The sequence below is a fragment of the Mus caroli genome, unplaced genomic scaffold (genome assembly GCF_978045245.1).
Source record: "Mus caroli unplaced genomic scaffold, Mus_caroli_1 scaffold_9, whole genome shotgun sequence".
NCBI classification, from domain to species: domain Eukaryota; kingdom Metazoa; phylum Chordata; class Mammalia; order Rodentia; family Muridae; genus Mus; species Mus caroli.
The window spans coordinates 58,251,216-58,274,286 of NW_028227264.1; the positions used below are offsets into that span (position 1 = coordinate 58,251,216).

The 23,071-nt window shown below is 47.9% G+C and overlaps 1 protein-coding gene across 3 annotated transcripts in view; it reads left to right on the plus strand.

The window, feature by feature from the left end:
- The window catches only part of Ascc1 (activating signal cointegrator 1 complex subunit 1), a 93,508-nt gene extending 72,126 nt beyond the window's left edge, over window positions 1-21,382 (plus strand). For all 3 annotated transcript variants that reach the window (XM_021174518.3, XM_021174519.3, XM_029482653.2), the window contains exons 10-11: window positions 19,493-19,614; window positions 21,090-21,382. In XM_021174518.3, coding sequence (XP_021030177.1) covers window positions 19,493-19,609 — 117 coding nt within the window. In that variant the 3' untranslated portion in view covers window positions 19,610-19,614; window positions 21,090-21,382. The remainder of the gene's footprint in view (window positions 1-19,492; window positions 19,615-21,089) is intronic.
- The last annotated feature ends 1,689 nt before the right edge of the window (window positions 21,383-23,071 follow it).

A 23,071-nucleotide genomic window follows, 5' to 3' on the forward strand; every position in this document is an offset into this window, starting at 1 on the left:
GATGGTTGTGAGCCACCATGTGGTTGCTGGGATTTGAACTCTGGACCTTTGAAAGAGCAGTCGGGTGCTCTTACCCACTGAGCCATCTCACCAGCCCCTAGCACAGTCTTTTTGAAACAGGATCTTAGCTTGTGGTTTGATGCCCTTGAACTTGTGAGTCTCCAGCCTCTGCCGCATCAGTTGGTGTGACTGTTTAATGGAGCCTCAAGATATAGTAACTAGTTAATGAGCAGTTAGTACCCGGTTCTCCTCTCAGAAGCCATGTAGGTTTGTTGTGGTAGCACTGGAGGCGCTGGGACTGAGCCACCGTCTTCCCTCCTCGGTGCTCGGTGCTGAATTACAAGCTGCTGCCAAGCTTATCCATCACACAAGCAGCCGTTTGTGGAGTTTAGGAAGGAGATTATGATGGGATATCTTGTTAGACTATGGGTGGGGTCACTAGGCTGTGTTAATGATAGACATGGTCATCAGGGGTGGCAGCAAGCGTCTTAGCCCCCTGAGGCATCTTGCTGCCCTCCACCTTTATTCTGGATGACTAAACCAGGAGGTTGTGGGAGTGACCGGGAGTGCTGCTGTCTTCCCAGTGCTAGAAGAGCACTGCGCAGTCAACCTGACAGGTGTTAGAGATGGCCCCTAGAGCATCCTGAAGAGCTGCAGCTGGTCTCTGTTGCATGCAGTTTGCTGGGGGAGCATCCACATCCAGGCATTGTTTCTCCCACACAAATTTTTTCCCTAAATTTATGTGTTAAGTTGCCTGGAAAGGGAAGACTCTAATGAGGTTGCCTGAAGAACCAGCTAACTGTCAGTGGGGTGAAGCCATTGTTGAGATGTGTGTTGGCTCAGCCAATTGCTTATTTTGATGGAAGCCAGTGCCTGTTCTGGAAAGATAACCCTCACTGCTCTGTGGTCGCCTTCTCATGCAATGACTCTTCTCTCCTGGCTCCCCGCCAGTCACACACTCTGCTGACTTCTCTTTGCAGTGGCATTGGAATACTCCTACATGTTGTTTCGGCCCTGGGGGTGCTGACAGATTCTATAGGGTCTAGCCAACACAGTACCAGACATAGGCACAGTCTGGCAAAGCCAGCAAGTGCAGAAAACACCAAGAGGTTGCCGTTGTTCTTCCGGGACTCACGGCTGGCTCTCCTCGGAATGAAATGTGTGGTAACATTTATTGGATATCTTCTAAGCAGAAAGCACTAGCGAGATGCCTGGCTGGTGCGTTTGAGGGGGGAGGGGTGGGTATTTAATCCTGAGCTCCTTCCCAGGAGTACTTTGAATGGGTACCTGTTCTAATGTTGGGAATACTCATCCACAGGCATGCCTAGGGATCTGTTCTTTGTTTTGTGTGTTACTCACTGAAGAAATGAGTCAAGTGTTGGTTCTGTTTAGATCTATTGTAGTTATTGTGTGTGTGTGGGTGTGTGTATATGTGTGTGCTGTGCATACATGTGCCTTTGTGTGTGTGTGTGTGTGTGAGAGAGAGAGAGAGTGTGTGTGTGTGTGTGCGCGCACACGTGCACATGCCATGTGAGTTACAGATACCCATGGAGGCCAGATAGATCCCCTGGAGCTAGAGTTACAGATCATTATGAGCTACAATGTGGGTGCTGGGAACCAAAACTGGGTCCATTGTAAGAGCAGAAAGTGATTTTAACATTTTTTGAAACTGGTCTTTTACTAAACCTAGAGTTCACCAGTTTGCTAGGCTGACTGACTATGGGCCCCAGGGATCCGCCTGTTTACAGTGGTCTACAGCATAGACCAGTGCATGGCAGCATTTACCTGTAATCACAGTGCTGGGGGTGAGGGGATAGAGGGATCCCTCACACTCTCTGGCTGGACAGACAGAACAGCAGGTTCCAGGTTCAGTGAGAGACAGGCTTACAAAATAAAGCAGAGAGACTGGAGAGGTGGCTCAGCGGTTAAGAGCTCTGACTGCTTTTCCAAAGGTCCTGAGTTCAATTCCAAGCACCCACATGGTGGCTCAGAACCATCTGTAATGGGATCTCATGCCCTCTTCTGGTGTGTCTGGAGACAGCGACAGTCTACTCATATCCATAAAATAAATAAGTCTAAAAAAAAGCAGGAAGTAATAAAGAGATAGATACCTAGTGTTGACATCTGGACTCCACATGAGTGTGCCCTGCAAGCCTAAGTGCATACCCAGCACACACACACATACTCACACTCACACACACACACACACACACACACACACACACACACACACACGGCTCCTGACTGAAGGAAAGCACTGTGGGTAGGCACCCTTGTGGTACTTGTGTGTGATTATTGCTCTAAGAGTTAGGGAATTGGCATAAGAACAAGTGAAGTCGGTAGTGCTGTGAAGTGGTGATTGCTCTAAAAAGGACAGATTTCCATCCATGAAATCATTTTAGAGTCAAAGCAGAACATTATTGTCAAAAATTAAAAGCTAGGGAGAAAGCTGTCTGGCTAGAAATCCAGCAGAATTCCAATGACTGTTTTTTAGATTGTTATGGCTTTCAACTCTCAAGGCATGCTTGGGCATGATAATGCTTTCTCCTCCAAAAAGCCTTTTGCTTGTTTGAGTCTGGCCACGCCTTCACAGAGGGAAGGTGGCTGGCTGAGCAGGACCATGGGGACAGAAGTGGGTGTCACAACGTGTAAAGCTCTGGTGACTGAAGGTGTGTGTCCTGTAGCTCTGGCTGAGGGTGCAGTCTTGTCTAATGAGGTGACAATAACGGAGTTGATAGCATGTGGCAGTCCGCCTTCTAGCTTGCAAGAGTTGTCCCTAGCTCAGCTATTATTTGGACAGCTATTGTTTGTGCATATGTAGACACCCTGTTGCCTGAGGACATCTGATCTGCTCTCACTTTTGAATCCCATCCCCATGTTGGAGAACTGAGAGTGGAGCTGGGCTTCTCCCCTCCCCCCTGGCCTCCCCATCCCCCATGCCCTTTTTCTCCACTTGTTACTTTGACACAGCCAACAGTCAGGGCTTGGGTGCCCAACCTCACTAAAGCCCCGGGGCGGGCCGAGTTGCTTAGGTCTTCCTGTGAGACGAGATGTAGGGCTTTGCTTCTGCTGACCTGTACTTCCTCCCTGTGAGCCTTCTCCTGGCCATTGAGTACTGTTATGAGCACTGTCTGCGGGAAGGTGACCAGACAGGAGATAGAAAGGAGAGTGATCGCAAAGCTTAATGAGCACTGGTTCTTCCCATGGCAGCTCTTTGCAGAAACATCACTGGGTCAGCTCTGAGACAGCAGCCACCCTCAGAGCTGCATTACAGGCTTAGGGGCCGAGGAGGCTCTCAGCCAAGCAGCCGCCAGACAGTTTACTGTGGTAAAACAGTAATAGCCATGCCTCGAGGTAGGATTTTCTGGGGAAGAAACTTGGCAACAGATCAAGCTGCCATCGGCCCGTCTCAGATGCCAGCTCTCGAATGGCACCATGTGCGGCCTGCATGGAGGTCAGGCACAAGCTTTCCAGCCCTGTCAGCACAACCTCCTGGCTCCACCACCTCCGCCCCCTGCTCCGTGTTTTTTTCTTGCTAGTTTTCAAAATGGAAAGGCTCTGCAGGGAGGGGAAGTCCCTTAGCATTTTGCATATTGAGGTGCTCAGCAGAACTGCCTGGCATCCTGTTTGTATATATCGGTTTTAATTCACTCTCTAATAGGTCATTTGGTCTTAACAGCAGTCTTAAACTTGATAATACTTGCATCAGCAGCGAGTTGTGGGCCAGCCGTCCAAAAGTGCAACCCCGAGTGATTACTTGCAGAAGGTTTTATAGCCTTCCTTCCCTTTCTCTGTTTGCCACCTCCCTAGGAGGGGCCAGGCTGCAAACAGACCTCGCACGATCCAGCAGAGACTTGCAGGTGGCTGGGGAGCAGACTGGGAAGGAAGTCCCTTTCCTCTTAGTGCAAGGAAAGCCATCCTTGTCAGAAGGGACTCCAGCTCTGTCCGAAGGACTTCAGTATTGTGAGTGGAAGAACCAGAAGTAGGAGTGCCCTGTTGACAGGATGAGGAGCAGTAGCTGGCCCTGATGTGCACTCACACACACACACACACACACACACACACACACACACAGCCTGAGGAGCTGTAGCTGGTCCTGATGTGCACACACAGCCTTTCACACTTCCCTTATGGAGGCTGCTGCTGATAGCACTCAATCCTCCCACACACTGTCCTTGGCCGTGCTCCTTGGCTCTCAGTGAGAACACCGTGTCCTCTTTTTATCGGCTATTATTGGCTATTGTTATTGACTCTCTCACCATGATCACTGCAGTCTGAGGTTTCAGACTAAAAGTAGCCTGGCTGCCGGAGTTAGGGCTGAACTTGAAGATGACTGCAAGATAGCAAATCCTTGCCAAAAACAATGCCTTTTATTCTGAAGTGGATGTTGCTGTCCCAGTCTTTAGAAGTATTGCAGCTCCATGAGGCCAGACTGTGGCTATAAAGATTTCTAGTGAACCTTCTCTTTTTATCCTTTCAAGGAAAGTAGAGTCTGTCTGTCTGTCTGTCTGTCTCTGGAATGGTCCGTTAGACTGTTGGCAGGGAGTAACTAATAATCAGGGTGTTCGTTCTGTAGTTTGGCTCTGGAATGTCCCCCGGCTTCCTGTATCTTAAAGCCTTGATCCTCCAGCTGTGGTGGTGCTGTGAGGATAGAGAGCTTTAGATAGAGGGAGTGTGGGTCATTGGGATGCACCCTTAGAGAGGATTCTGGGATTCTGTATCCTTCATGGCTCTCTCTCTCTCACTTCCTGGATGCTATGAAATCAAACTTCCCTTTGCTACACAATCACATGTGGCATACTGTGCTACCACAGCTTAGCACTGAGGCCACGTGACCGAGGACTGAAATCTCCAAAACCACGAGCCACATAAGCCTTTCAGCCTCTTAAATTGGTTTGTATCACAGCAATGGAAAACTGAGGAACACGGTACTCGGAGTTGTAACTTAGCATTCTTTCCTATGGTAAATATAGGGTTTCTTCATAAAATATCCTGTTCAAAGGTGGCAAAGTTGTGGCAGAGAGTAGCTCTGGATATTGGGGGGAAACAAGTCAGCCTTGGCTATCTGAGAAACTTCTAGGTCCTTTCCAGAGGACTTTCCTCCATGCTAGGCATGTCCCTTGGCCTCCAACATCCAGGCGAGTGTCTCTGTCTGTGAGCTCCACCCTCAAGACATTTGCATTTTCCCTGTTTTGTGTGTAGGAATATGGCTTGCCCTGGTATAAGCAGGCACAGCCTCTGTGGGTATTTTTAAACAGATGGAGGCTTTTGCTCCTGGACATGCCTGCTTCCCAGGTTGTCTTTCCGTTCCTCCAGTACTTGCTCTCATAGAAGAATCCTTGTATGCAGCCAGAAGTCAAGGGTGAGCGAGGAAGACCTGAGGGCTTAAAGGGCCTGTCCCCTCCACCGAGGCTCAGCAGCAGCTTCTAGGTTTGAGGATTTTGTTGTTGCTGCTGCTGTTTTGTTTTTCAAGACAGGGTCTCTCCGTGTAGCCCTGGCTGTACTAGAACTCCCTCTATAGACCAGGCTGGCCTCGAACTCAGATCTACCTGCCTCTGTCTCCCAGGTGTGTATGCCTGGCTGTTGTAGGAATTTTAACAAATAGAACTTTGAAAAAATGTTTGTGATCCTAATTGCAAAATAGATTAGTAACATATTTTCAAAATTGACTATATTTTTAGCCCATTAATCAATTTCTTTACAAGTTTTCATGACATGAGTTGGGGTGGTATTTTGGCGTGCACGCGTGTGTGTGTGTGTGTGTGTGTGTGTGTGTGTGTGTGTGTGTGTGTGTATGTAGTTCTTGTTCTACCGTGTGGATCCAGGGATTGAGCTGAGGTCATCAGGTTTGGTGTTGTGAGCTCCCTTACCCACTGAGCCCTCTCACCTACCCTGATGTTAAGACGTTTCTGTTTATTATGTAATATCTTATTTCTTGCGACAATATCTCATCCCAGGCTAGCCTCAAATGTTTCTGTGTTGCTGAGGATGATTTTAACTTCTGCTCTGCCTGCCTGTACATCTGAAACAGAAGTCAGAGTTGGCAAAGACCTGGGAACTGGCCCTGTCCCTATCCCCAAAGCAGAACTGGGGCTAAGAGAGGTAATTGGCAGCAGAGAACATGGGAGACAGAAGTAGGGAGCAGCAGGCACGGGCCGACAGTCTGCTGGGGATGGTGTGGGCCTTGCTGAGGGGGAGGGCCCAGTGCCAAGACACCTCACTAGTCCGAGGCCTAGGCTGCCTGAGCACTGAGTATAGTTGTCCACATGGCTGAGTTGTTCAAAGAAGGCTAAGTGTGGTCAGTTGATTCCTAGGTAAGCAACTTTGTAAGTGGCTCTGTGCTATCAGGTTGACTTAGCCACTATGTCTTCTCAAGGGAAGTGTTTGTTTGTTTATTTGTTTGTGGCTTTTTTAGGCAGGACTGTCCTGGAACTTACTCTATAGACTAGGTTAGCCTTGAATTCACAGATCCGCCTGCCTCTGCTTCCCAAGTACTGGGATCAAAAGCTTGCACCACCTGGTAGGGAAGGTGTTTTAAATATGTAGGCACGTTTACACCCTTGAGGCCATGATGGTTAGGGACTGAGCAGTTCTAAGATGCCCCTATGGCTTCTTCCTAGTGACATTATTCTCCAGAAACAGCGGCTTCCTAACCCTAGGGTTTCTGTGGAGGGGCAGAAGGGGGGAGCAGGGCCAAGCAGGATGTCACTGTGTACCTGGGCTGTCCTCACACTCATGGAAAGCTTCCTGCTTCAGCCTTCTAAGTACTTGGTTTATGAGTGTGAGCCATCATGTCCAGCTCCTTAACTGAAACGTCTTTATACTGACTTTCATGGCCAAACTGCAATGTTTTCTAGTATTTTGGACCCTTCTTTTTGCTTCTGATGCTTACTATATACTTAGCCAGAAGTGCCTAGCAACCATGCCTGGATGCAAAGCTGACTTGACATGGCTGCTAGATTTGTCAGTGTGTCGCTTTTAAAGTCAGCCTCTGACAAAAGTGTAGGTTGTGGTAAAGGCTTTGTTATTTGCCAGAGTATAGCAGTAATGGCTTCCAGTCCAGTTCCCATTGAAAGTGTTCCTGTCTGAAGCCTCCGGATTCTGCCTGTGACTGCTTACATTTCTGTTGGTCTGCTATTCTAACTCTTACCAGAATCAGCCATTGTACCAGACTTTAGCATTCTAAGCTTTTTAGACCTGCTTCTCCAGACACTTGCTAATCCCCCCCCCAAAAGTTCCAAAAGCTTCCAAACCACAGTGTGAGTCAGAGTAATGGGCTCCCACTTCTCCAGCGTCAACTTTCTGTGTGTGTATGTACGTGAGCGAGTGTGTGTGTGTGTCTTTAAATCATCACTGCAGTCCAGTACCTGACAGGAACAACTTGTGGGAAGAATTTATCTATTTATTTATTTGTTTGTTTGTTTGTTTGTTATTAATTATTATTATTTTTGGTTCACAGTTCAGCGTTTCAGCACATAGTACTTGGCTTTTTTGACTCTGGGCCATGATGACACAAAGCATTATGGCAGCAAAGGGTGGTAGCAGAGATTGTCCAATGCATGGTGGACAGGACAGAGCAAAGTAAGAGGCAAAGGACCATGTGTTATCTCCAGAGGCACAGTTCCAGTAACTAACTTCCTGTTAGGCCCTACATTCTTGATGTTTCAAGAACCTCCCAAAATGGTGGTTTCAAGAAACACCAACTCAGGGCTAAGTACTGTGAGGGCATTTCATAGTCAAGCCACGACAGCCCTGAAACATGTGAGCACTTATGCTTGCAGCCTAAGGGCGGAGTTTCCTCCCAAGCTGGCTTCTTGGATACCGACTAGTTATTCTCAAGAGCAGTACACTGCCTCTTGGTCACAGCCTTCTGTTGGCCAGTATGCTAGGCCTGCTGCTAGGAGCTCTTCATTTAGCTCAGTCAGTGGTCCTAGGCCAGCCCTGGTTCTTATCTCTTAAGTGAGAACAATTAGGTTTAGCTCTGGTTCTCATCACAGCAACTTTTTGAAGGGTTAATGAGCTGGGATTTGTAGGTACTTTTAGATCCTTAGATGAAAGGTGTTATTTAAGCTTTGTACAGGGAGCATCTTTCCAAGGCGCTCAAAGTGCTTGTCACTCACACTGTCTTCAGTTATCCTGTTACCTGCCTTCCCATGTAGAGAGGTAGGTGGGCAAGCACTATGATTAAGTATTAGATAGTACCATTACTGTTACTGTGAACTGTAAACAGGGTAACTGTGTAATAGTAGAAGTTGGTAAAACAGTCTGAAAGTCAAGCACTGGGGAAGCTTCAAAGTATCGTGCATTTGGTGTTCCTTAATACCCCCCCCCACACCCCCACACCCCCACACGGGCTTCAGAACTCTGGTCACATGTGTGAAAACAAGAGAAAGCACCATCCCTTAGGGGGAGCTTGGGGATGGGGAGCACAGTCAGCCGGAGCTGGCTTGGGGGTCTCTGAGCCTGCAGGGAGGCCATGGTGTCTGGTTCTCAGGCTCTGGGCACCCAGGCGCTGCTGGATGCTGCGGAAGAGCTGAGAATGCAGTGGGGGCACATGGGCTGGATCTAGCCTGGAGCCGAAAGGGAAAAGAGGGGAGAGCTCCAGCTGGGTCCTGCCAGGAGGAGAGAGTCCTTGGCTTGTTTGGCTTGTCCTTGGCTTGGTGGAGGCCGTGGCTAGGAGTGCTGAGAAGCCTTCTGTGGAAGATTAGACAGCCGGCTCTTTAGGCGAAGGTCTGTTTCATTGCTCCATGGCAGATCCCAATGAAAAGAGACAGTCCATGGTTTTAAGACATTTATTGTCATGGGGGAAAGTGGATGAGTAAAAACTTTATCCCAGTTTTTCCGGGCGGGCCTGAGGTTAAATACCTTTTGCAGGGAGGAGTGTCTGGGAAGGGGAGTTTATTGACTAAGTCTCCAGGCCTTTAGGTACCCCATTAAAATGGAGATCTGTCTTGAAGCTACAGGACCACAGGTCATGTCTTCTACCTATGGAGGGACTTGGGGCATTGCCCTTATGTGACTTATGGCCACAAATCTATGGAGGGCTGTGGCCTCGTGCATGAGCCTAGTGTCTGGGAGCATGGCAAACTGTCTGCTGTCCCTCAGGGTCACCAGAGTTTCCAGCCTGTGCTCCACTAGGAACCAGGCTGCCTTTCATTGTCCTACAATGCAGGACTTACATGCTGTGTGTTTCCTTCCTTCCTTCCTTGGTGCTGGGAGTGAACCAAGGTCCTCACACATCCTGGGGCAGCCGCTCAACCACTAAATGACATCCTCAATCCCATCACACACTTCGCATTTCCATTATGAACTTAAACTGAGTCTTCTCTTACTGCAGTGGAGCTCACTGAGTCCATCCGGCATGAGAAGCACATTTTCTTGTCTTTGTTTTTTAAAGACTTATTTGTTTATTTTATGTGTATGAGTATACTGTAGCTGTACTGATGGCTGTGAGCCACCATGGGGTTGCTGGGATTTGAACTCAGGACCTCTGGAAGAGCAGTCAGTGCTCTTAACCACTGAGCCATCTCTCCAGCCCAAGAAGCACATTTTCTTAAAAGAGAAATCTTTGGGCCAGCCAGTAGTAGCACTTGTCACAAAAGCCAGATGGTGTGAGTTCAGTCCCTGAAACCACAGTAGGAGAGAACTGGCTCCTGTAAGTTATCCTCTGACCCACACGTATCTCTGGCACACACATGTCCACACCCCAGCACACACCCACACACAATACTAATAAATAAACTATTTTATTTGGGGGGGGGAGAGAGAGCAAGCGAGTGAGCGTGTGTGTGTGTGTGTGTGTGTGTTTGAACATATGTGCATGTGTGCAGATCACTGACAGCCCTTGGGAGTCGATTCTCTCCTATCTTTTTCTAGGTTCTGGGACTGAATCAGGGTGGTCAGGCCTCAAGCATCAAGTGCTGCTAGTGGCAGAGTCAGCTCACTTTCCCATAAATAAACTTGTTTTCCAAAGAGGGATCTTTGGGTTTTTTGTGTGTGTGTGTGTGTGTGTGTGTGTTTTTGTTGTTGTTGTTGTTGTTTTTTCCAGAGCTGAGGACCGAACTTGAGGACTATGACCACTGCTTTGTCTGAGAGTGAAGAAGGGGCAGGAAGCCCTGCAGGCTTATTTCCTGTTAGGACCAGCCTTCCTTTAGTTCTGTACCTTGAGGTCACACTCCAAGATTTCCAGTTTCAGTTTTGCAGCCCCTCCTGGTGTCTGATGGTTAGCCACCAGACTGGGAGGAAGGAGTTGCGGGTCCAAGGTGAATGCTGGGAAAAATGGCTACAGTCAGCATTCTGGCTTGCTGCTTGCTTTCTTCCAGTGTAAACCACTGTGTTACTAGAAATCAATAATCCCCTCTGTGCTCTCCCCAGGAAACAAACTCAAGCCCGTGGTTCCACAGAGCATGAGAGCGCGCCAGCAGGGTGCTTGGAATTGTTTTCTAACAGGGCCATATGTAGCTCAGGCTCATTTCAAACCTGCTGGCTCCTACGCCTCCCTCTCCCATGCTGGGGTTACAGATGTGTGTGTCACGATGCTGGCTAAGAAGACTCCATTTTAACTTTGAGTTCTCTGTCAGAGAACTCTTGGGTTTTTGTTTTGTTTTGTTTTGTTTTGTTTTGTTTTGTTTTGTTTTTGAGACTGGGTCTCTCTCTATAGCCCCCTGGCTGTCCTGGAACTCACTCTGTAGACCAGACTCATGATCTCAACAGAGATCGGCCTGCCTCTGCCTCCCATGTGCTGGGATTAAAGGCATGCGCCACCACTGCCCAGTTTGGACCCTTGGTTTTGACCTTAACCTGCTTTGTCCCAGTGGCTCTCAATCTGTCTTCACTTGGTGACAGAAAAGGTTTAATTTTCTGGGCTGGGGAGATGGCTCAGCTGATGAAAGTTCCAGTTTGCACTGGCAATGTAAAGCCGATGGGTTTGGTACAGTCATAGAACGGCTTGTCCAGCATAGCCGAGGACCAGGCTTAGGCTCTGGAAAACATGTGAAAAGGCCAAGCATGCCAGCGTGTGCGTGCAGTGTTAGTGTGGGAGGCAGAGACAGGCAGACCTCTGGGGCATTCTGGGTAGTCTTTCTTTCTTTCTTTTTTTAAATTTATTAATTTTTTTACTTAAAGAGGAAAAAAAAGCATGTCCCAACAATCAATTGAGGGCATATGGATAGAACAAGTTTTTAAGGTTCCTGGTTTTAAATGCCATATAATAATGTTGACAAGTTAAAAATAACCACTTCCATGGTTATGTCCAATACACAAGTGACCATGAAATGTTTCTGAGTGCCCTAATAGGCCTTTTATACCAAGTTTATTTTCTTAAGACTTGGTTTTACTGCCTGGGCTGGCCTTTAAACTCAGTGGCCGAGATTAAAGGCATGAGCCGTTGTATCCAGTTCAAAATTTAAAATATCTTTGAAAAAAAGAAAAAAACCAAGAATGAAGCTAAGTCTGAAGGACAACCATGCGTGCTGGAGCTTTCTCTTCAATGGTGCCTCTTCCTCACCTTCAGGTTGATGCAGCAGTCAGTGGAGTCTGTATGGAACATGGTGTTTGACTTTATTCTTGACAATGTTCAGGTGGTTTTACAGCAGACTTATGGAACTTGGTAGTCTTTCTACTCTAATCTGCAAACCATGAGTCAGACTGTGTTTCAAAAACAAAACCCAAAAAACAATGACACAGCCAGGCATGATGGTGTACTCCTTTGATCTCAGCACTCAGGAGGCAGAGGCAGGCCAAGCTTAATGAGGGCAGCCTGGACTACAAAGTGAGTCCAGCCAGGCGTGGCGCACGCCTTTAATCCCACCACTCGGGAGGCAGAGGCAGGCGGATTTCTGAGTTCGAGGCCAGCCTGGTCTACAGAGTGAGTTCCAGGACAGCCAGGGCTACACAGAGAAACCCTGTCTCGAAAAACCAAAAAAAAAAAAAAGTGAGTCCAGGAGAGCCAGGGTTCTTGTTACACAGAGAAACCCTGTCTCAAAAAACAAAAATAAAAACCTAATGACATCTGAGGAACACCAGCAGAGATTGTTTTCTGGCCTCTATATACATCTGCACCCCAACACACATGAGCACACATTAAAGAGTTTCTCTCTCTCTCTCCCTTCCTTCCCTCCCTCCCCCCTTTCTTTCTTTCTTTCTTTCTTTCTTTCTTTCTTTCTTTCTTTCTTTCTTTCTTTCTTTCTTTCTTTCTTTGCAGTTTTTAGACAGGTCTTACTATGTAGCCTTGGCTGACCTATTTAGTTTAGACCAGGCTGGTCTCAAACTCACAGACATTCATTCACCTGCCTTTGCCTCCCAAATTCTGGGACTAAAGGTGTATACTGTATTGCCTGGAAGAGTTTAGTTTCCTCCTGATCTTTGTGTCCACGGCACAGGATCGCTGTGTGTACGTTACAGTTTTCAAATCCTCCCTGACTTGGGTACTAGAGCTTCCTCTTAGAGTTTTCAAGTTTGTCCTTACTGCTGTCCCTGGAGAACACTGGCAGTCTTCCATTCCTGTTAAGTCTCCCCACATCGGCAGTCCTTCTCCGTAGCTGTTCATTATGTTCCTTTAAGGGACCCCTATAACCACAGAGCTGTATGAGTATCAGGAAAGTGCTAGGGAGATAATGCTGAGAGCTCAGCATCCCCGGGGTTGTTATAAAACAGGAGGAGGAAAACTCCACGGGCCTGAAATTCTTTGACTGGATTTTTTTTTATTAAATCTCCCACCAGATCTACTATTTCCTAAACAACAGAATGCTTTGTCTTCCTGCTCCTCCTGAACTGCCTTAAGTTCAAAAGAGCAGTCGGGGTTTCTCTGCTGCTTTTGAACTTGTAGTTTGAGCTTTTTCTTCTGTCTCTCCTTGTCATTTAGGCATTGACTTCAGTGGAGCAATTTAGTTCATTTATACTCATTCTCTCCCAAAATTCAATTACAAATTTTCAGCTGAGCTCTAGTCAGCTGACCCAGGAACCAGGTTCAGGGGAAGAGCTCACTGTGCAAGCCATGTGTTAGCTTTTGAAGGTTAGGCTAGGCCTTCCCGAGACCTCTCTTAAGGGGAGCCGCCCACAGCGAGGGATTAAATGGCTATCTGAAAGAAGCCTCGGTTCTCTACCTTACATGACAGGAAAAGATCGATGTCTCTCCTCTCACTAGGCCGTTACTAAACTGGAGCCTTTTTCTCTGGGGACTGAGGAGCCAGCAACAGAACTACATTCAGCAGTGAGCGAGCAGATTCTTAGCCAAAATGGGAGAATTGGAAGCTCAACTTACAAGTCCACCTCCGCACCCATTAGGGAGCAGGGGCACAGATGTGAGGGACTGGGGTGTGCTACCAAAGGGGAAGAATGCTCTTATCTCTCCTGGGTACCCATCAAGATCGCCCAGGCATTTGGGTACCTCCTCTTCTACGGTTCTTAACTGTTGTCGTCTGTCAGCTGTCTCAGTGCTGTGGAATGTGGCATTCAGGTGGCATTAGAATGTTGCAGGTGCTCACCCTGGTAGCCATCTTGAGTTCCACCCAGTTGGGCAGCCCACAAAGAGCAGCCTTTGAACTGGGACATTAAGTCTTCAGGGCTACACACAATTAGGCAGGAAATTCAGGCTGGGTCAGACACGGAGTACAGGACCAGGGCAGGGTGATGGTTCAAGACTCAGGCGGACTAATGAGGGGAGAACACACACAGTTACCACGTTGTATATAATACAAGAGCCTCCAGAGTGGAGAACACTTACCTGTCTTTCTTCTTACACTTGCTAGAGAGTAGAAGGTCATGCATGGGGAGACACAACTGAAGCATGAGAGAATATGGCCAGCTTGCAGTGAACTGGAAGGACAAAGAGAATTTTCCCTCCTTCCCTCAAGAGCTTAATCTTTAAATGTAATAGTAACTGGGTTTCTAGGGAGACAGAACACAGATCTGTTACCTTCAGACATTATAGAAGTCACAGAAAATATGAAACTCAAAGAAGAGCTTGCATACCCAGAGTAGCTGGCACACAGTTCCTTTGAGCCAGGAGAGGGAGAGGAGGGAAGGAGAGGCCAGAACTGTGTGCAGTCAGGTGTGAATGAAGTCCTGCAGGCAACCAGTCACCATGCTGCCTGCCCTCGGAACATGTAGAAGTCTGCCTGGACACAGTGAGGACTCTTAGATTCTTCTCCCTGGTGATACAGCGTGATGCTGTCCTTACATGGATCCATAGCACTTGGACCTGACAGGGGACAGTGAGACTCGGGAGGCAGGGACAGGGCAGATCTCTGTGAGTTCAAGGACAGTCAGGGCTACACAGTGAGAGGGCTACCCTGTCAAAAAATAAAAACCAAAGTAAAATAAAAGACAAGAAGGCCAACCCAGAAACAGAAAACTGGGATGGACTGTGCTCTCAGATGGAGCCTCGGCACCTAGGAATCTCAGCATTTTACTATAGAGACTTGAGCATGGCGGTGGGCTGTTGTATGCAGGTAAACAGGGAAGACTGGTTTATGGTCTACAGCTGGACTAAGGGGACAGGTTCAGCTACTCTCGGTAGGAAAGTGTCTGCAGGGAAGCAGTTTTTAGGCTGTCAGTATCTGGGAATGGGAGGGTTGGGGAAGAGAGCCATCATGGACGCTGTTTGCACACTGCTTGCATTTGGTCCCCCAGGAAGGCGTCCCTCTGAGCTGAGGCTATGCATGGCGTCCTTGGCATGGCCTTGCCTCTGCCAACACAGTCACTCAGGGCTTCCTCAGCTCCCTGTAGTCAAGGTCATCTAAGTGTAGACAGTCACAAGGTGGGAGTCTCTCCAGGGAGTATCTCAGGACCCACTTCAGGGGAGAAGGGCCATGGAGGAAAAGAAGTTTCCACTTCTCAGGGTGTGAGGATGCAGCCGGCAGTGGCCTGCCGTTAATGCTGTTTACGGTTCAGTTTCATCTTTTAGCATGAAATCTCCTGTCATGAATGAGTTCATAACAATTTAAATGGACACATAAACACCATCATAAAGTTAAAAGAAGCAACCAGCAACTTTTTACAAACAGATTGCAAGGGCATACTTCTAATTCATAACAGTGGGTTCATTCCCTACTATGTGAAGACTAACAAAGTTTTGTTTTGTTTTGTTTTTCGAGACAAGGTTTCTCTGTGTAGCCCTGGCTGTCCTGGAACTCACTCTGTAGATCAGGCTGGCCTCAAACTCAGAAATCTGCCTGCCTCTGCCTCCCAAGTGCTGGGATTAAAGGCGTGCGCCACCACTGCCTGGCTACAATTCAATTTTTAAAAGTGGATACTTGTAAAGTTCTTTATGGCAACATGCTTCCACATGTCTAACTGTGCTCCAGAGCTCATGTCTAATGCATGATCATAACCTATAGACTGGAGAAGGGCCTGAGACGTGACAGCTGGAGATACAGCCATAGTGACAGACAGCTGGATGGATTATGTCTGTTTGTGGGCATGTGCAGCGTGCAGGTGCCTGAGGAGGCCAGGCGAGAGTGATTCTTCTCAGAAATGCTCTGACACCCTCCTGTGCCTGCTTACAGTGGCTTCCTGGCTTCTCCACACCCAGAATGTTCTCTCTGTCCCTCGTTCCTGCTGCTTCACTACTCCAGCCTTTCCAAGGCTTCTGTCTCAGCTGAGATGACCTCTGCATCCAGCTAATCTCCTCAAGATGGACTCTCCCCGCCTGCTCGAATACCTTCAGTGGGTTTCTCTGGCTGGCACGAGGTTTAGCTTGTGAACCTGACCTCAGGGGCTTCCGGAATCAATTCGTCTCTCCTTGAGTCTTTCTCACTGTAACTTTCAGGACGCCTCCCTGGCCCTGCTCACCACACTCATTTCTGCCTCTGAGCCCCATGCCCTGTCTTGTACATGCCCTAAGGTCCAGCCCAGTTCTAGTCCCCTCTGGGTGGCCCACAATATCTGACGGGATAACCTAAAGGTTGGCAAGGGTTTGGTTGGCTGCTGTCTCAGAGAGTCACAGTCACCAGGTTGGTGCAGGCTTGATGGTATTCATAGATGTTGGAAGTGAGGCTGAGCCTCTTCACATGGAGAGCAGAAAGCAGAGAGCGGCCAGAACCACAGGCGAGGCTGTTCTAGGCTCTGCTGTAGCCTTTTAGAACGATGGCAGACTGGGGTGCATTGCTCACAGCTGGTTTAGACTCAGAGACAGCAGTGCTGGTCCTCTCACCACCACACACTTAGCACTTGCAGCGGAGGCTTTTGGTTTTGTTTGTATTGTTGAGATAGGATGTCACCTAGCTTGGGCTAGCCTCAAAGCTTCAGTCCTCTAGCCTGAGGCTCCTGAATGTGGGGTTACAGGTGTTTGCCTCCATCCTGGCTCCAGGTAAGCATTTTCACTGAAGTAGAGAATGCATGTCTGTACACATGTTCAGACCTGGAGACAAGCAAGCAGGGACTCATGGTAAGACCATAGTCACACCTCCTCCTTCTCATCAGCTTCCTACCCTAAGACTTAGGAGATAGAGCCATGCCATGTACCTGCACAAGATGTCCATTGACAGTGCTAAGTGATACTCCGCATCAGCAACCGAGCCAAGAGCAGAGTCCAGTTCCCAGTAGACAGAAGCAGAGATCCAGCAGACTCTGTAAGCTTCCCTTACTGACTAGGCTTTTCCTTCCTTTCTTTCTTCCTTTCTTTTTTTCTTTCGTTCTTTCGTTCTTTCTTTTTTTTTGACAGGGTTTCTCTGTGTAACCCTGACTGTCCTGGAACTCACTCTGTAGACCAGGCTGGCCTTGAACTCAGAAATCTGGCTGCTTCTGCCTCCCAAGTGTTGGGATTAAAGGTGTGTTAGTTAGAATTGAGATATGTGTCCCACTCCCAGCTTAATTAGAGGTAATACAAGTTTTGGTAAGTCCCCTTCAGGGATTTCTTGACGGACTTATAAATTAATTCCAGCCTACACACAGACATGTCACATTGTCCCCACCATGCACTTGCAGACAGGGTGAGGCCATAGCAGGAGGTTTGTTGTTATTTTGCCCAGCAGATATTTATTGGTCCCACGTAGACAACTAGGTACTGTTAGGAAATATACAGAATACACAGGTCTTGGTTTCTCCTTCCACAGGGTTTATGTTCTGATGAGTCACCAGAAATAATTGATAGCACCGACAGCAAGGCTTCGCGCTAAAAATATAACAGTGACTAAGGAATAAAATAGGTGAGAAATCAGTGCATGATCATCTGTCCCAAAGTCTTTCCAAGCATTCAGAGAGAACAGGAACACAGACAGAGGTGGAAAGGCTAGAAAGAAGGCTAGCCTGAGCTACAGACAGCTATGTGCAAAATCCATTTGACTGGATGCTACGGCACCAGAGAAAGCAGGAACTTGGGAAGGTAAAATAAATGCCAGACATAGAGAATAGGGAGGTGTTAGAGACACCATAAGAAACTCCTGGGTCTCAGTAACAGGTGACAACTTAGAAGGCATCTTTGCAGGTCTGTCTCCCTGTCTCTGCTCACTGTGACTTTCTTTGTCCCACACGGGTTTGGTGGGGGGGTGGGGGTGGGGAGGGTGGTCACTGCACACATTGTCTTCACAGCCTGCACTGGCCTGGAGAGTGTGGTGAGCGTGCATGTTTACTCCCCTGCTGATCCTCCTGAGTACTTCATTGGAATCATGTCTAGCTAACTTCATTACCGCACATGCGCGGTTTCCGTTCATCAGGCTGAGAGTAGTAAGGGTCCTCCTGGGCAGATGATGTCTGGGGGTCTGTAAGAGGAAAAGTCCAGGCGTGGGTGGCTCATTCCAGCTCCTTGTACCTTTGCTTGGGACTGTGGACACAGGGAGGGGTAGAGGTCTCAAAGGCCACTAGTCTTTCCATAGCAACTTGTAGGACACTGAGCCCCAATGGCATCATTTTGCCCCTCCTTTGTCTCTTGGTTATTATGTGTTGTCTGTACCTAGAGGGCTTTGGTTTGCAAAGCTGTAAAGCTGTCAGTCTTGTTTATGTGGTTTTCACTTTAAATTAATGTTCAGCAAAGGGATTAGCAGATAACTATTTCAGCCTCAAATTTTTTTTTTTTTTTACAAGAGTGGATATGGTTTGCACAGGCTGCCTGAGCCAAGAAACAGGGTTAATTGTGTAAGTCAGTGCAGGAGAGAGCTGGTCTCCCTTCAAAAAGACAAGAGAGCGCAGCTCACAGCCTCCACATAGATCCTCTGGGGTCAAATTGATGTCATGTTGAAGAATCAATATTTACTGGACTTTGTAAAGTTAGCTTTTAATGAATCTCAGACATTTTTCTGAGCCACTAATTGCAGGAGGAAGAGAGGTGGCAGAGCCTGGAGTTCATGGGCGTGGGGCTGGTCAAAAAGTGAGAAGACAGCTGCCAGTGTGCAGAGCGTTATTCCACCCTTAGATTCTACTCAGTGGTGTTGGCTACTCATATTGAAAGGCTGCTTGGAGCTGGGGGCATAGCTTGGAGGTAGAGCACATGCAGAAACCCTGAGCTCAAGTCCAGGACCAAAACAAACAAACAAACAAACTTCTCCCATCCTGGTTCTTCCTAGGCCTGACTTAGCTTGAGATGAGATGGGGTGTGTTGGGGTGGTGTGGCCATAGATTACTATCTGCAACCCTTCCTCGGTCCCCTGGGATGGATCCCACTGTCACTTCAGACTGTGTGCCTTCTGAATGTACTTTCACAAGGTCAGATCCTTCCCTCCCACTGCCGCTCTCGAAGCACTCAGAATGGAAGATGCAGTGTGGAACAGTTCCTAGAGAATGCTGGCCCGAGTTCTCATCTAACTGAAGGGCTTCCAGAAACATGCAGTGTTCTCTGGCAGGGTTGCACGCTTGAGCATCGAGTGTCCCTTGCTGCACTGTCCCCCTCCTGTTTGGGATGAGCTTCATCCCCTTATTAGGCCATCAGTGACCCTAGTAAGAGCTGTTGACAAGGTAGAGGAACACGTCCTTTGGGCTTTTAGGTCACCCTAAGAAAATCTGATACTACCAGGACTCCCTGGGTCAGTAACTGAAAGTCAAAGCCTGTGGTCAAGCCCCATGAGTGCATGCAGCCCCAGGCTCATTTTATTTTATTTTATTTTATTTTATTGGTTTTTCGAGACAGGGTTTCTCTGTGTAGCCCTAGCTCTCCTGGTACTCACTCTGTAGACCAGGCTGGCCTCAGAAATCTGATTGCCTCTGCCTCCCAAGTGCTGGGATTAAAGGTGTGTGCCACCACTGCTCGGCTATCTACGTTCCAGGCTCTTTACTGCGTGTTCTTGGAGTGTCTGCTCGGTAGAGACATCTTGGCTTTGACTTTGCAGCCTTCCTCTCCAATGCATTTTCTCAGGGAGGCTTTAGGACTAATGAGGAGGAGAACCGGCTGTCCCTTCTCACTCCACCCCCATTCCTCCTCTCTAGGATCATTATTCATAATAAACACTGACAGGAGAAACCTGTGGCGGGGGAGGCTGGGATTGTTGTGGTGTGGTGTTTAAAGACAGAAGGGAGAGTGAACATTTTCATCTCCAGCTCTATCTGATTTCTTCCTTTGCAGACATTTGAGAACTTCTACTTTGGTTCCCTGAGGCTCAATTCTATTCACATCTCCCAGAGGTTCACGGTGGACAGCTTTGGAAACTATGCCTCCTGCGGACATGTTGACTTCTCCTGACGTGGGTATGGACAGCACTAGAAATGGAATGGCTTCCTAAGGCGGCGAAGAAGAGAGGCTTCATTCCAGTCCCTGGGGCGTGGCTGTGGGGTTTGGATGATGTGCTGGTTGCTTCCTGTCAATTTGATACAAACTACAGGCATCTGGGAAGAGGGAACTCGATGGCCATGCCTGTAGGCAAGCCTGTGGGGTGTTTTCTTGATTAAAGATTGATGTGGGGAGGCAGGCCCAGCCCACTGCAAGTGGTGTCAGCCCTGGGCAGGTGGTCCTAGGACATAAAAGAAAGCAGGGAACAAGCCATGTGGAACAAGCCTTTCCTACCCAAGTTGACTTTGGTCATGGTCTTTGATCTTAGCGATAGAGAGCGAATTTAGGACAGATGCTGGTTGTCCTGGGTGGTCCCTCCAAACCCCCAACTCCACGTTCCTTTTGATGGTCATCCAGGGTCCACAGTGTCTGCCGAGATGCTCGTGGGTACAAGGAGAGCATGAGCCCTCACCCTTGTTTGGTTTGGTGTTATTAAATCCAAGTGTGTCGCCATGCTGTCATTACCACCACCTCTTGCCACATAAACTTTGCCCTTCAGCGCTCTCCTCATCCCTCACTTCCCGCAGCCACTGGCAACCATATAACTCTCTCTGTCCCCATGCTGTGACAACTGAGTACCTCATGCAGCCAGAGTGAGGTGTTTGTCCTAGCATAGTGTCCTCAGATCCACCACTCTCTGTCATCTCATTGTGCTGCCTTCCTCTTAAAGGTGGATACTGACCACTGTAGTATGTACACTTTGTTTACCCATCTGTGCACAGCTGATCCTTGGGTTTCTCCCACTTCTTGACTACTGTGAATAGAGCTGATCCCAACCTGGTGTGCAGATGGCCCTTCTACCCCACTTCCATTTCCCTCGGCGGCCAGAGTTCTCAGTAGTCATGATTACATTTATGCTGCTTGGTCTGTCCGTTTTCATTGTAAATTTAGTCCCTAAAAATATTTCGGTGCAGGGCTCGGGATATATCTCAGTTGGTAGAGTATGTGAATAGTTTACATGAAACTGTATACACAACAGTATATGGTGGCCAATGCCTGTAGTCCCAGCATGTGGGAGGGAGAGGCAGGGGACTCAGAAGTTTAAGGTCATCCTTGGATACATAGAGAGTTCAAGGCCAGCCTGGGATGTATGAGACTAAGTCCTCTCCCCTAAATCCCAAAAGAACCACAAGGGACTAGAGACCTGGGTCAGTGCATAAGAACATTGGCTGTTCTTTCAGATCACCTGGGTTCAATTCCCAGTACCCCCACGGAGGCTCACAACCATCTATACCTCCAGTTCCTAGTCTGGCCTCTACAGACCAGGCATGTAAATAGTGCCCAGACATATATGCAGGCAAAACATAAAGAAACAAACATTAAAACAAATAAGCCGTAACAGTGTTGGAGTCCTGTTCTGCCACATCCCACATCTTCTCTGGTTTCTTCTCAGGAGAGCAGCAGAGAACCGTGACTGACTGTGAACGTCGGGAGCCTGGCAGCGTGGCAGCAGCAGGCCCTTTGGCCTCCAGTTGACCGGCAGAGAAGGGTGCTCCAGCCCGTGCTCCTCCCTCCTGGCTCTCATCCTCCCCCTCCTCCTTGGCTTCTGTCCTTCCCTCCTTACCCTCCACCCTCCTTTCTGTGAGTCTGCTCCTGAGCTCTGAGGTGCGGCCGACCACGGTGATGCGGAGAGTTGCTTCTCTGAGATGGCACAGACCGTCTGCAAATAAATGAGCTTCCCAGGTGGCTGTGCTGTGGTCTGTGCACGGGTGGCCTGTGCTGGGTGCGGCACTTGCTGACTTAGCTATTCTTTTACCAAGGACTCATTTGTAAGTATGTCAGGGTCTGTTTCCCCAAAAGACTCCAACTTGCTGCTGATGACAGGCAGGTCTTGTAGATCACCTCAGGGTGTTACACAGACGTGGCTCTACTTTGACCCCACTGGCCTCCCCAGAGCATCTTTCCCCACTGTCGGGTGCCCTTCTCCATTAATTTGTTTGAGGTGTTAGGTATTAATGACTTAACACCTGTAGAAATTGAGTTTCATTTTGGAAATTGCCGTGTGATATGTCAGGTTCTCAATTCTTAGGAGAACTGTTATCAGATCTCAGAGTTTCTGTTCTCTCCACATGTGAGCACATACCTCGAGGTTAGGCAGGCTGTGTGTCATTAGGTGGGTTCTCAGGCACAGGGGTCAGTTTTCCAGAGGTGACGTGGGGATGGCAGCATGCTAACTAATGGAATGCACGTGAAAATTTGTGTTTTGTAGTACTTTGTGTATTGGTAGATACTAGTAGAATTAGGATTCTTTTTTTAAAATTTTTATCTTTTGTTTGTTTTTTTTTGAGATAGTGTCTCTATGTAGTCGGGCTGGCTAGCTTGGAATTTGATATGTAGACCAGGCTGACCTTGAACTCACAGAGCTCTGCCTGCCTCTGCCTCTGCCTTCCAGGTGCTGGGATTAAAGGCATGTCCTCTATACCTGGTCAAGTTTGAGAAATAGTTTTCTGTTTTTACAAGCTGTAGTAGCTAATCTTAGCAGAATATGCCTACTGGCCATGCATTTGCACATTGACTCAGCCTTCACAGCAACACACTGGGCATTGTCATTGTCACCATTACCACCACCACCATCACTATCACCACCATTACCATTATCCTGATTTTTCAATCTGAGAATTAATAAGATTGAGAAATCTAGAGCTGGAGAAATGGCTCAGTGGTTAAGAGTGCTTTCTGCTCTTCCAGAGGTCCTGAGACTGGCTGATTTCCAACACACATGTCAGGCAGCTCACAATTGCTTATAACTCCAGCTCCAGGAGATATGTTACCCTCTTCTGGCTTCTGTGAGCACCTGCATACATGCCACACACAGAGACATGCACAGTCACACAAGTCACTTGTACATAGACACACACACACTTAAAAATACATAAATCTTTTTTTTTTAAGTTTGTTTTGTTTGCCTGGAAGCCTTTGGTCTCAAAGTATAGTTTTGTATTGCCAGAATCCCCAGAAACCTTCTTGGGGGCGGGAGGGTGGGTGTGCTGTCCAGACTAATCTTATACTAATTTTAATTTTGTACTAAGGTATTTTGGCCGTTTTACTCTGGACAGGGTCATTGATACAAGGACATCATCGCTCTGGGAGTTAAATGCAGTGTATACATGAGTGGTTTGTATTTTTCTGAGCTATGCTAAGGTGAGGCTTAGGTGGGCTCTGTTGTGTGTTTTTAGAAGTTTTTTCCTCAATACTTCTGGACTTGTTCTAGTGATTTTCTTTTCCACCTGCTGTTAGGAACTGTGTCATGCCTAGCCCCCAGTCCTTCCATGTTACTGTCTTTGAAGACAGGGCCTTTAAAGAGGCAGTTAAGTGACATGTGAAGCCATCAGGGTGGATCCAAGTTCCACTGACCTGGACTCCATAAGAGGAAAC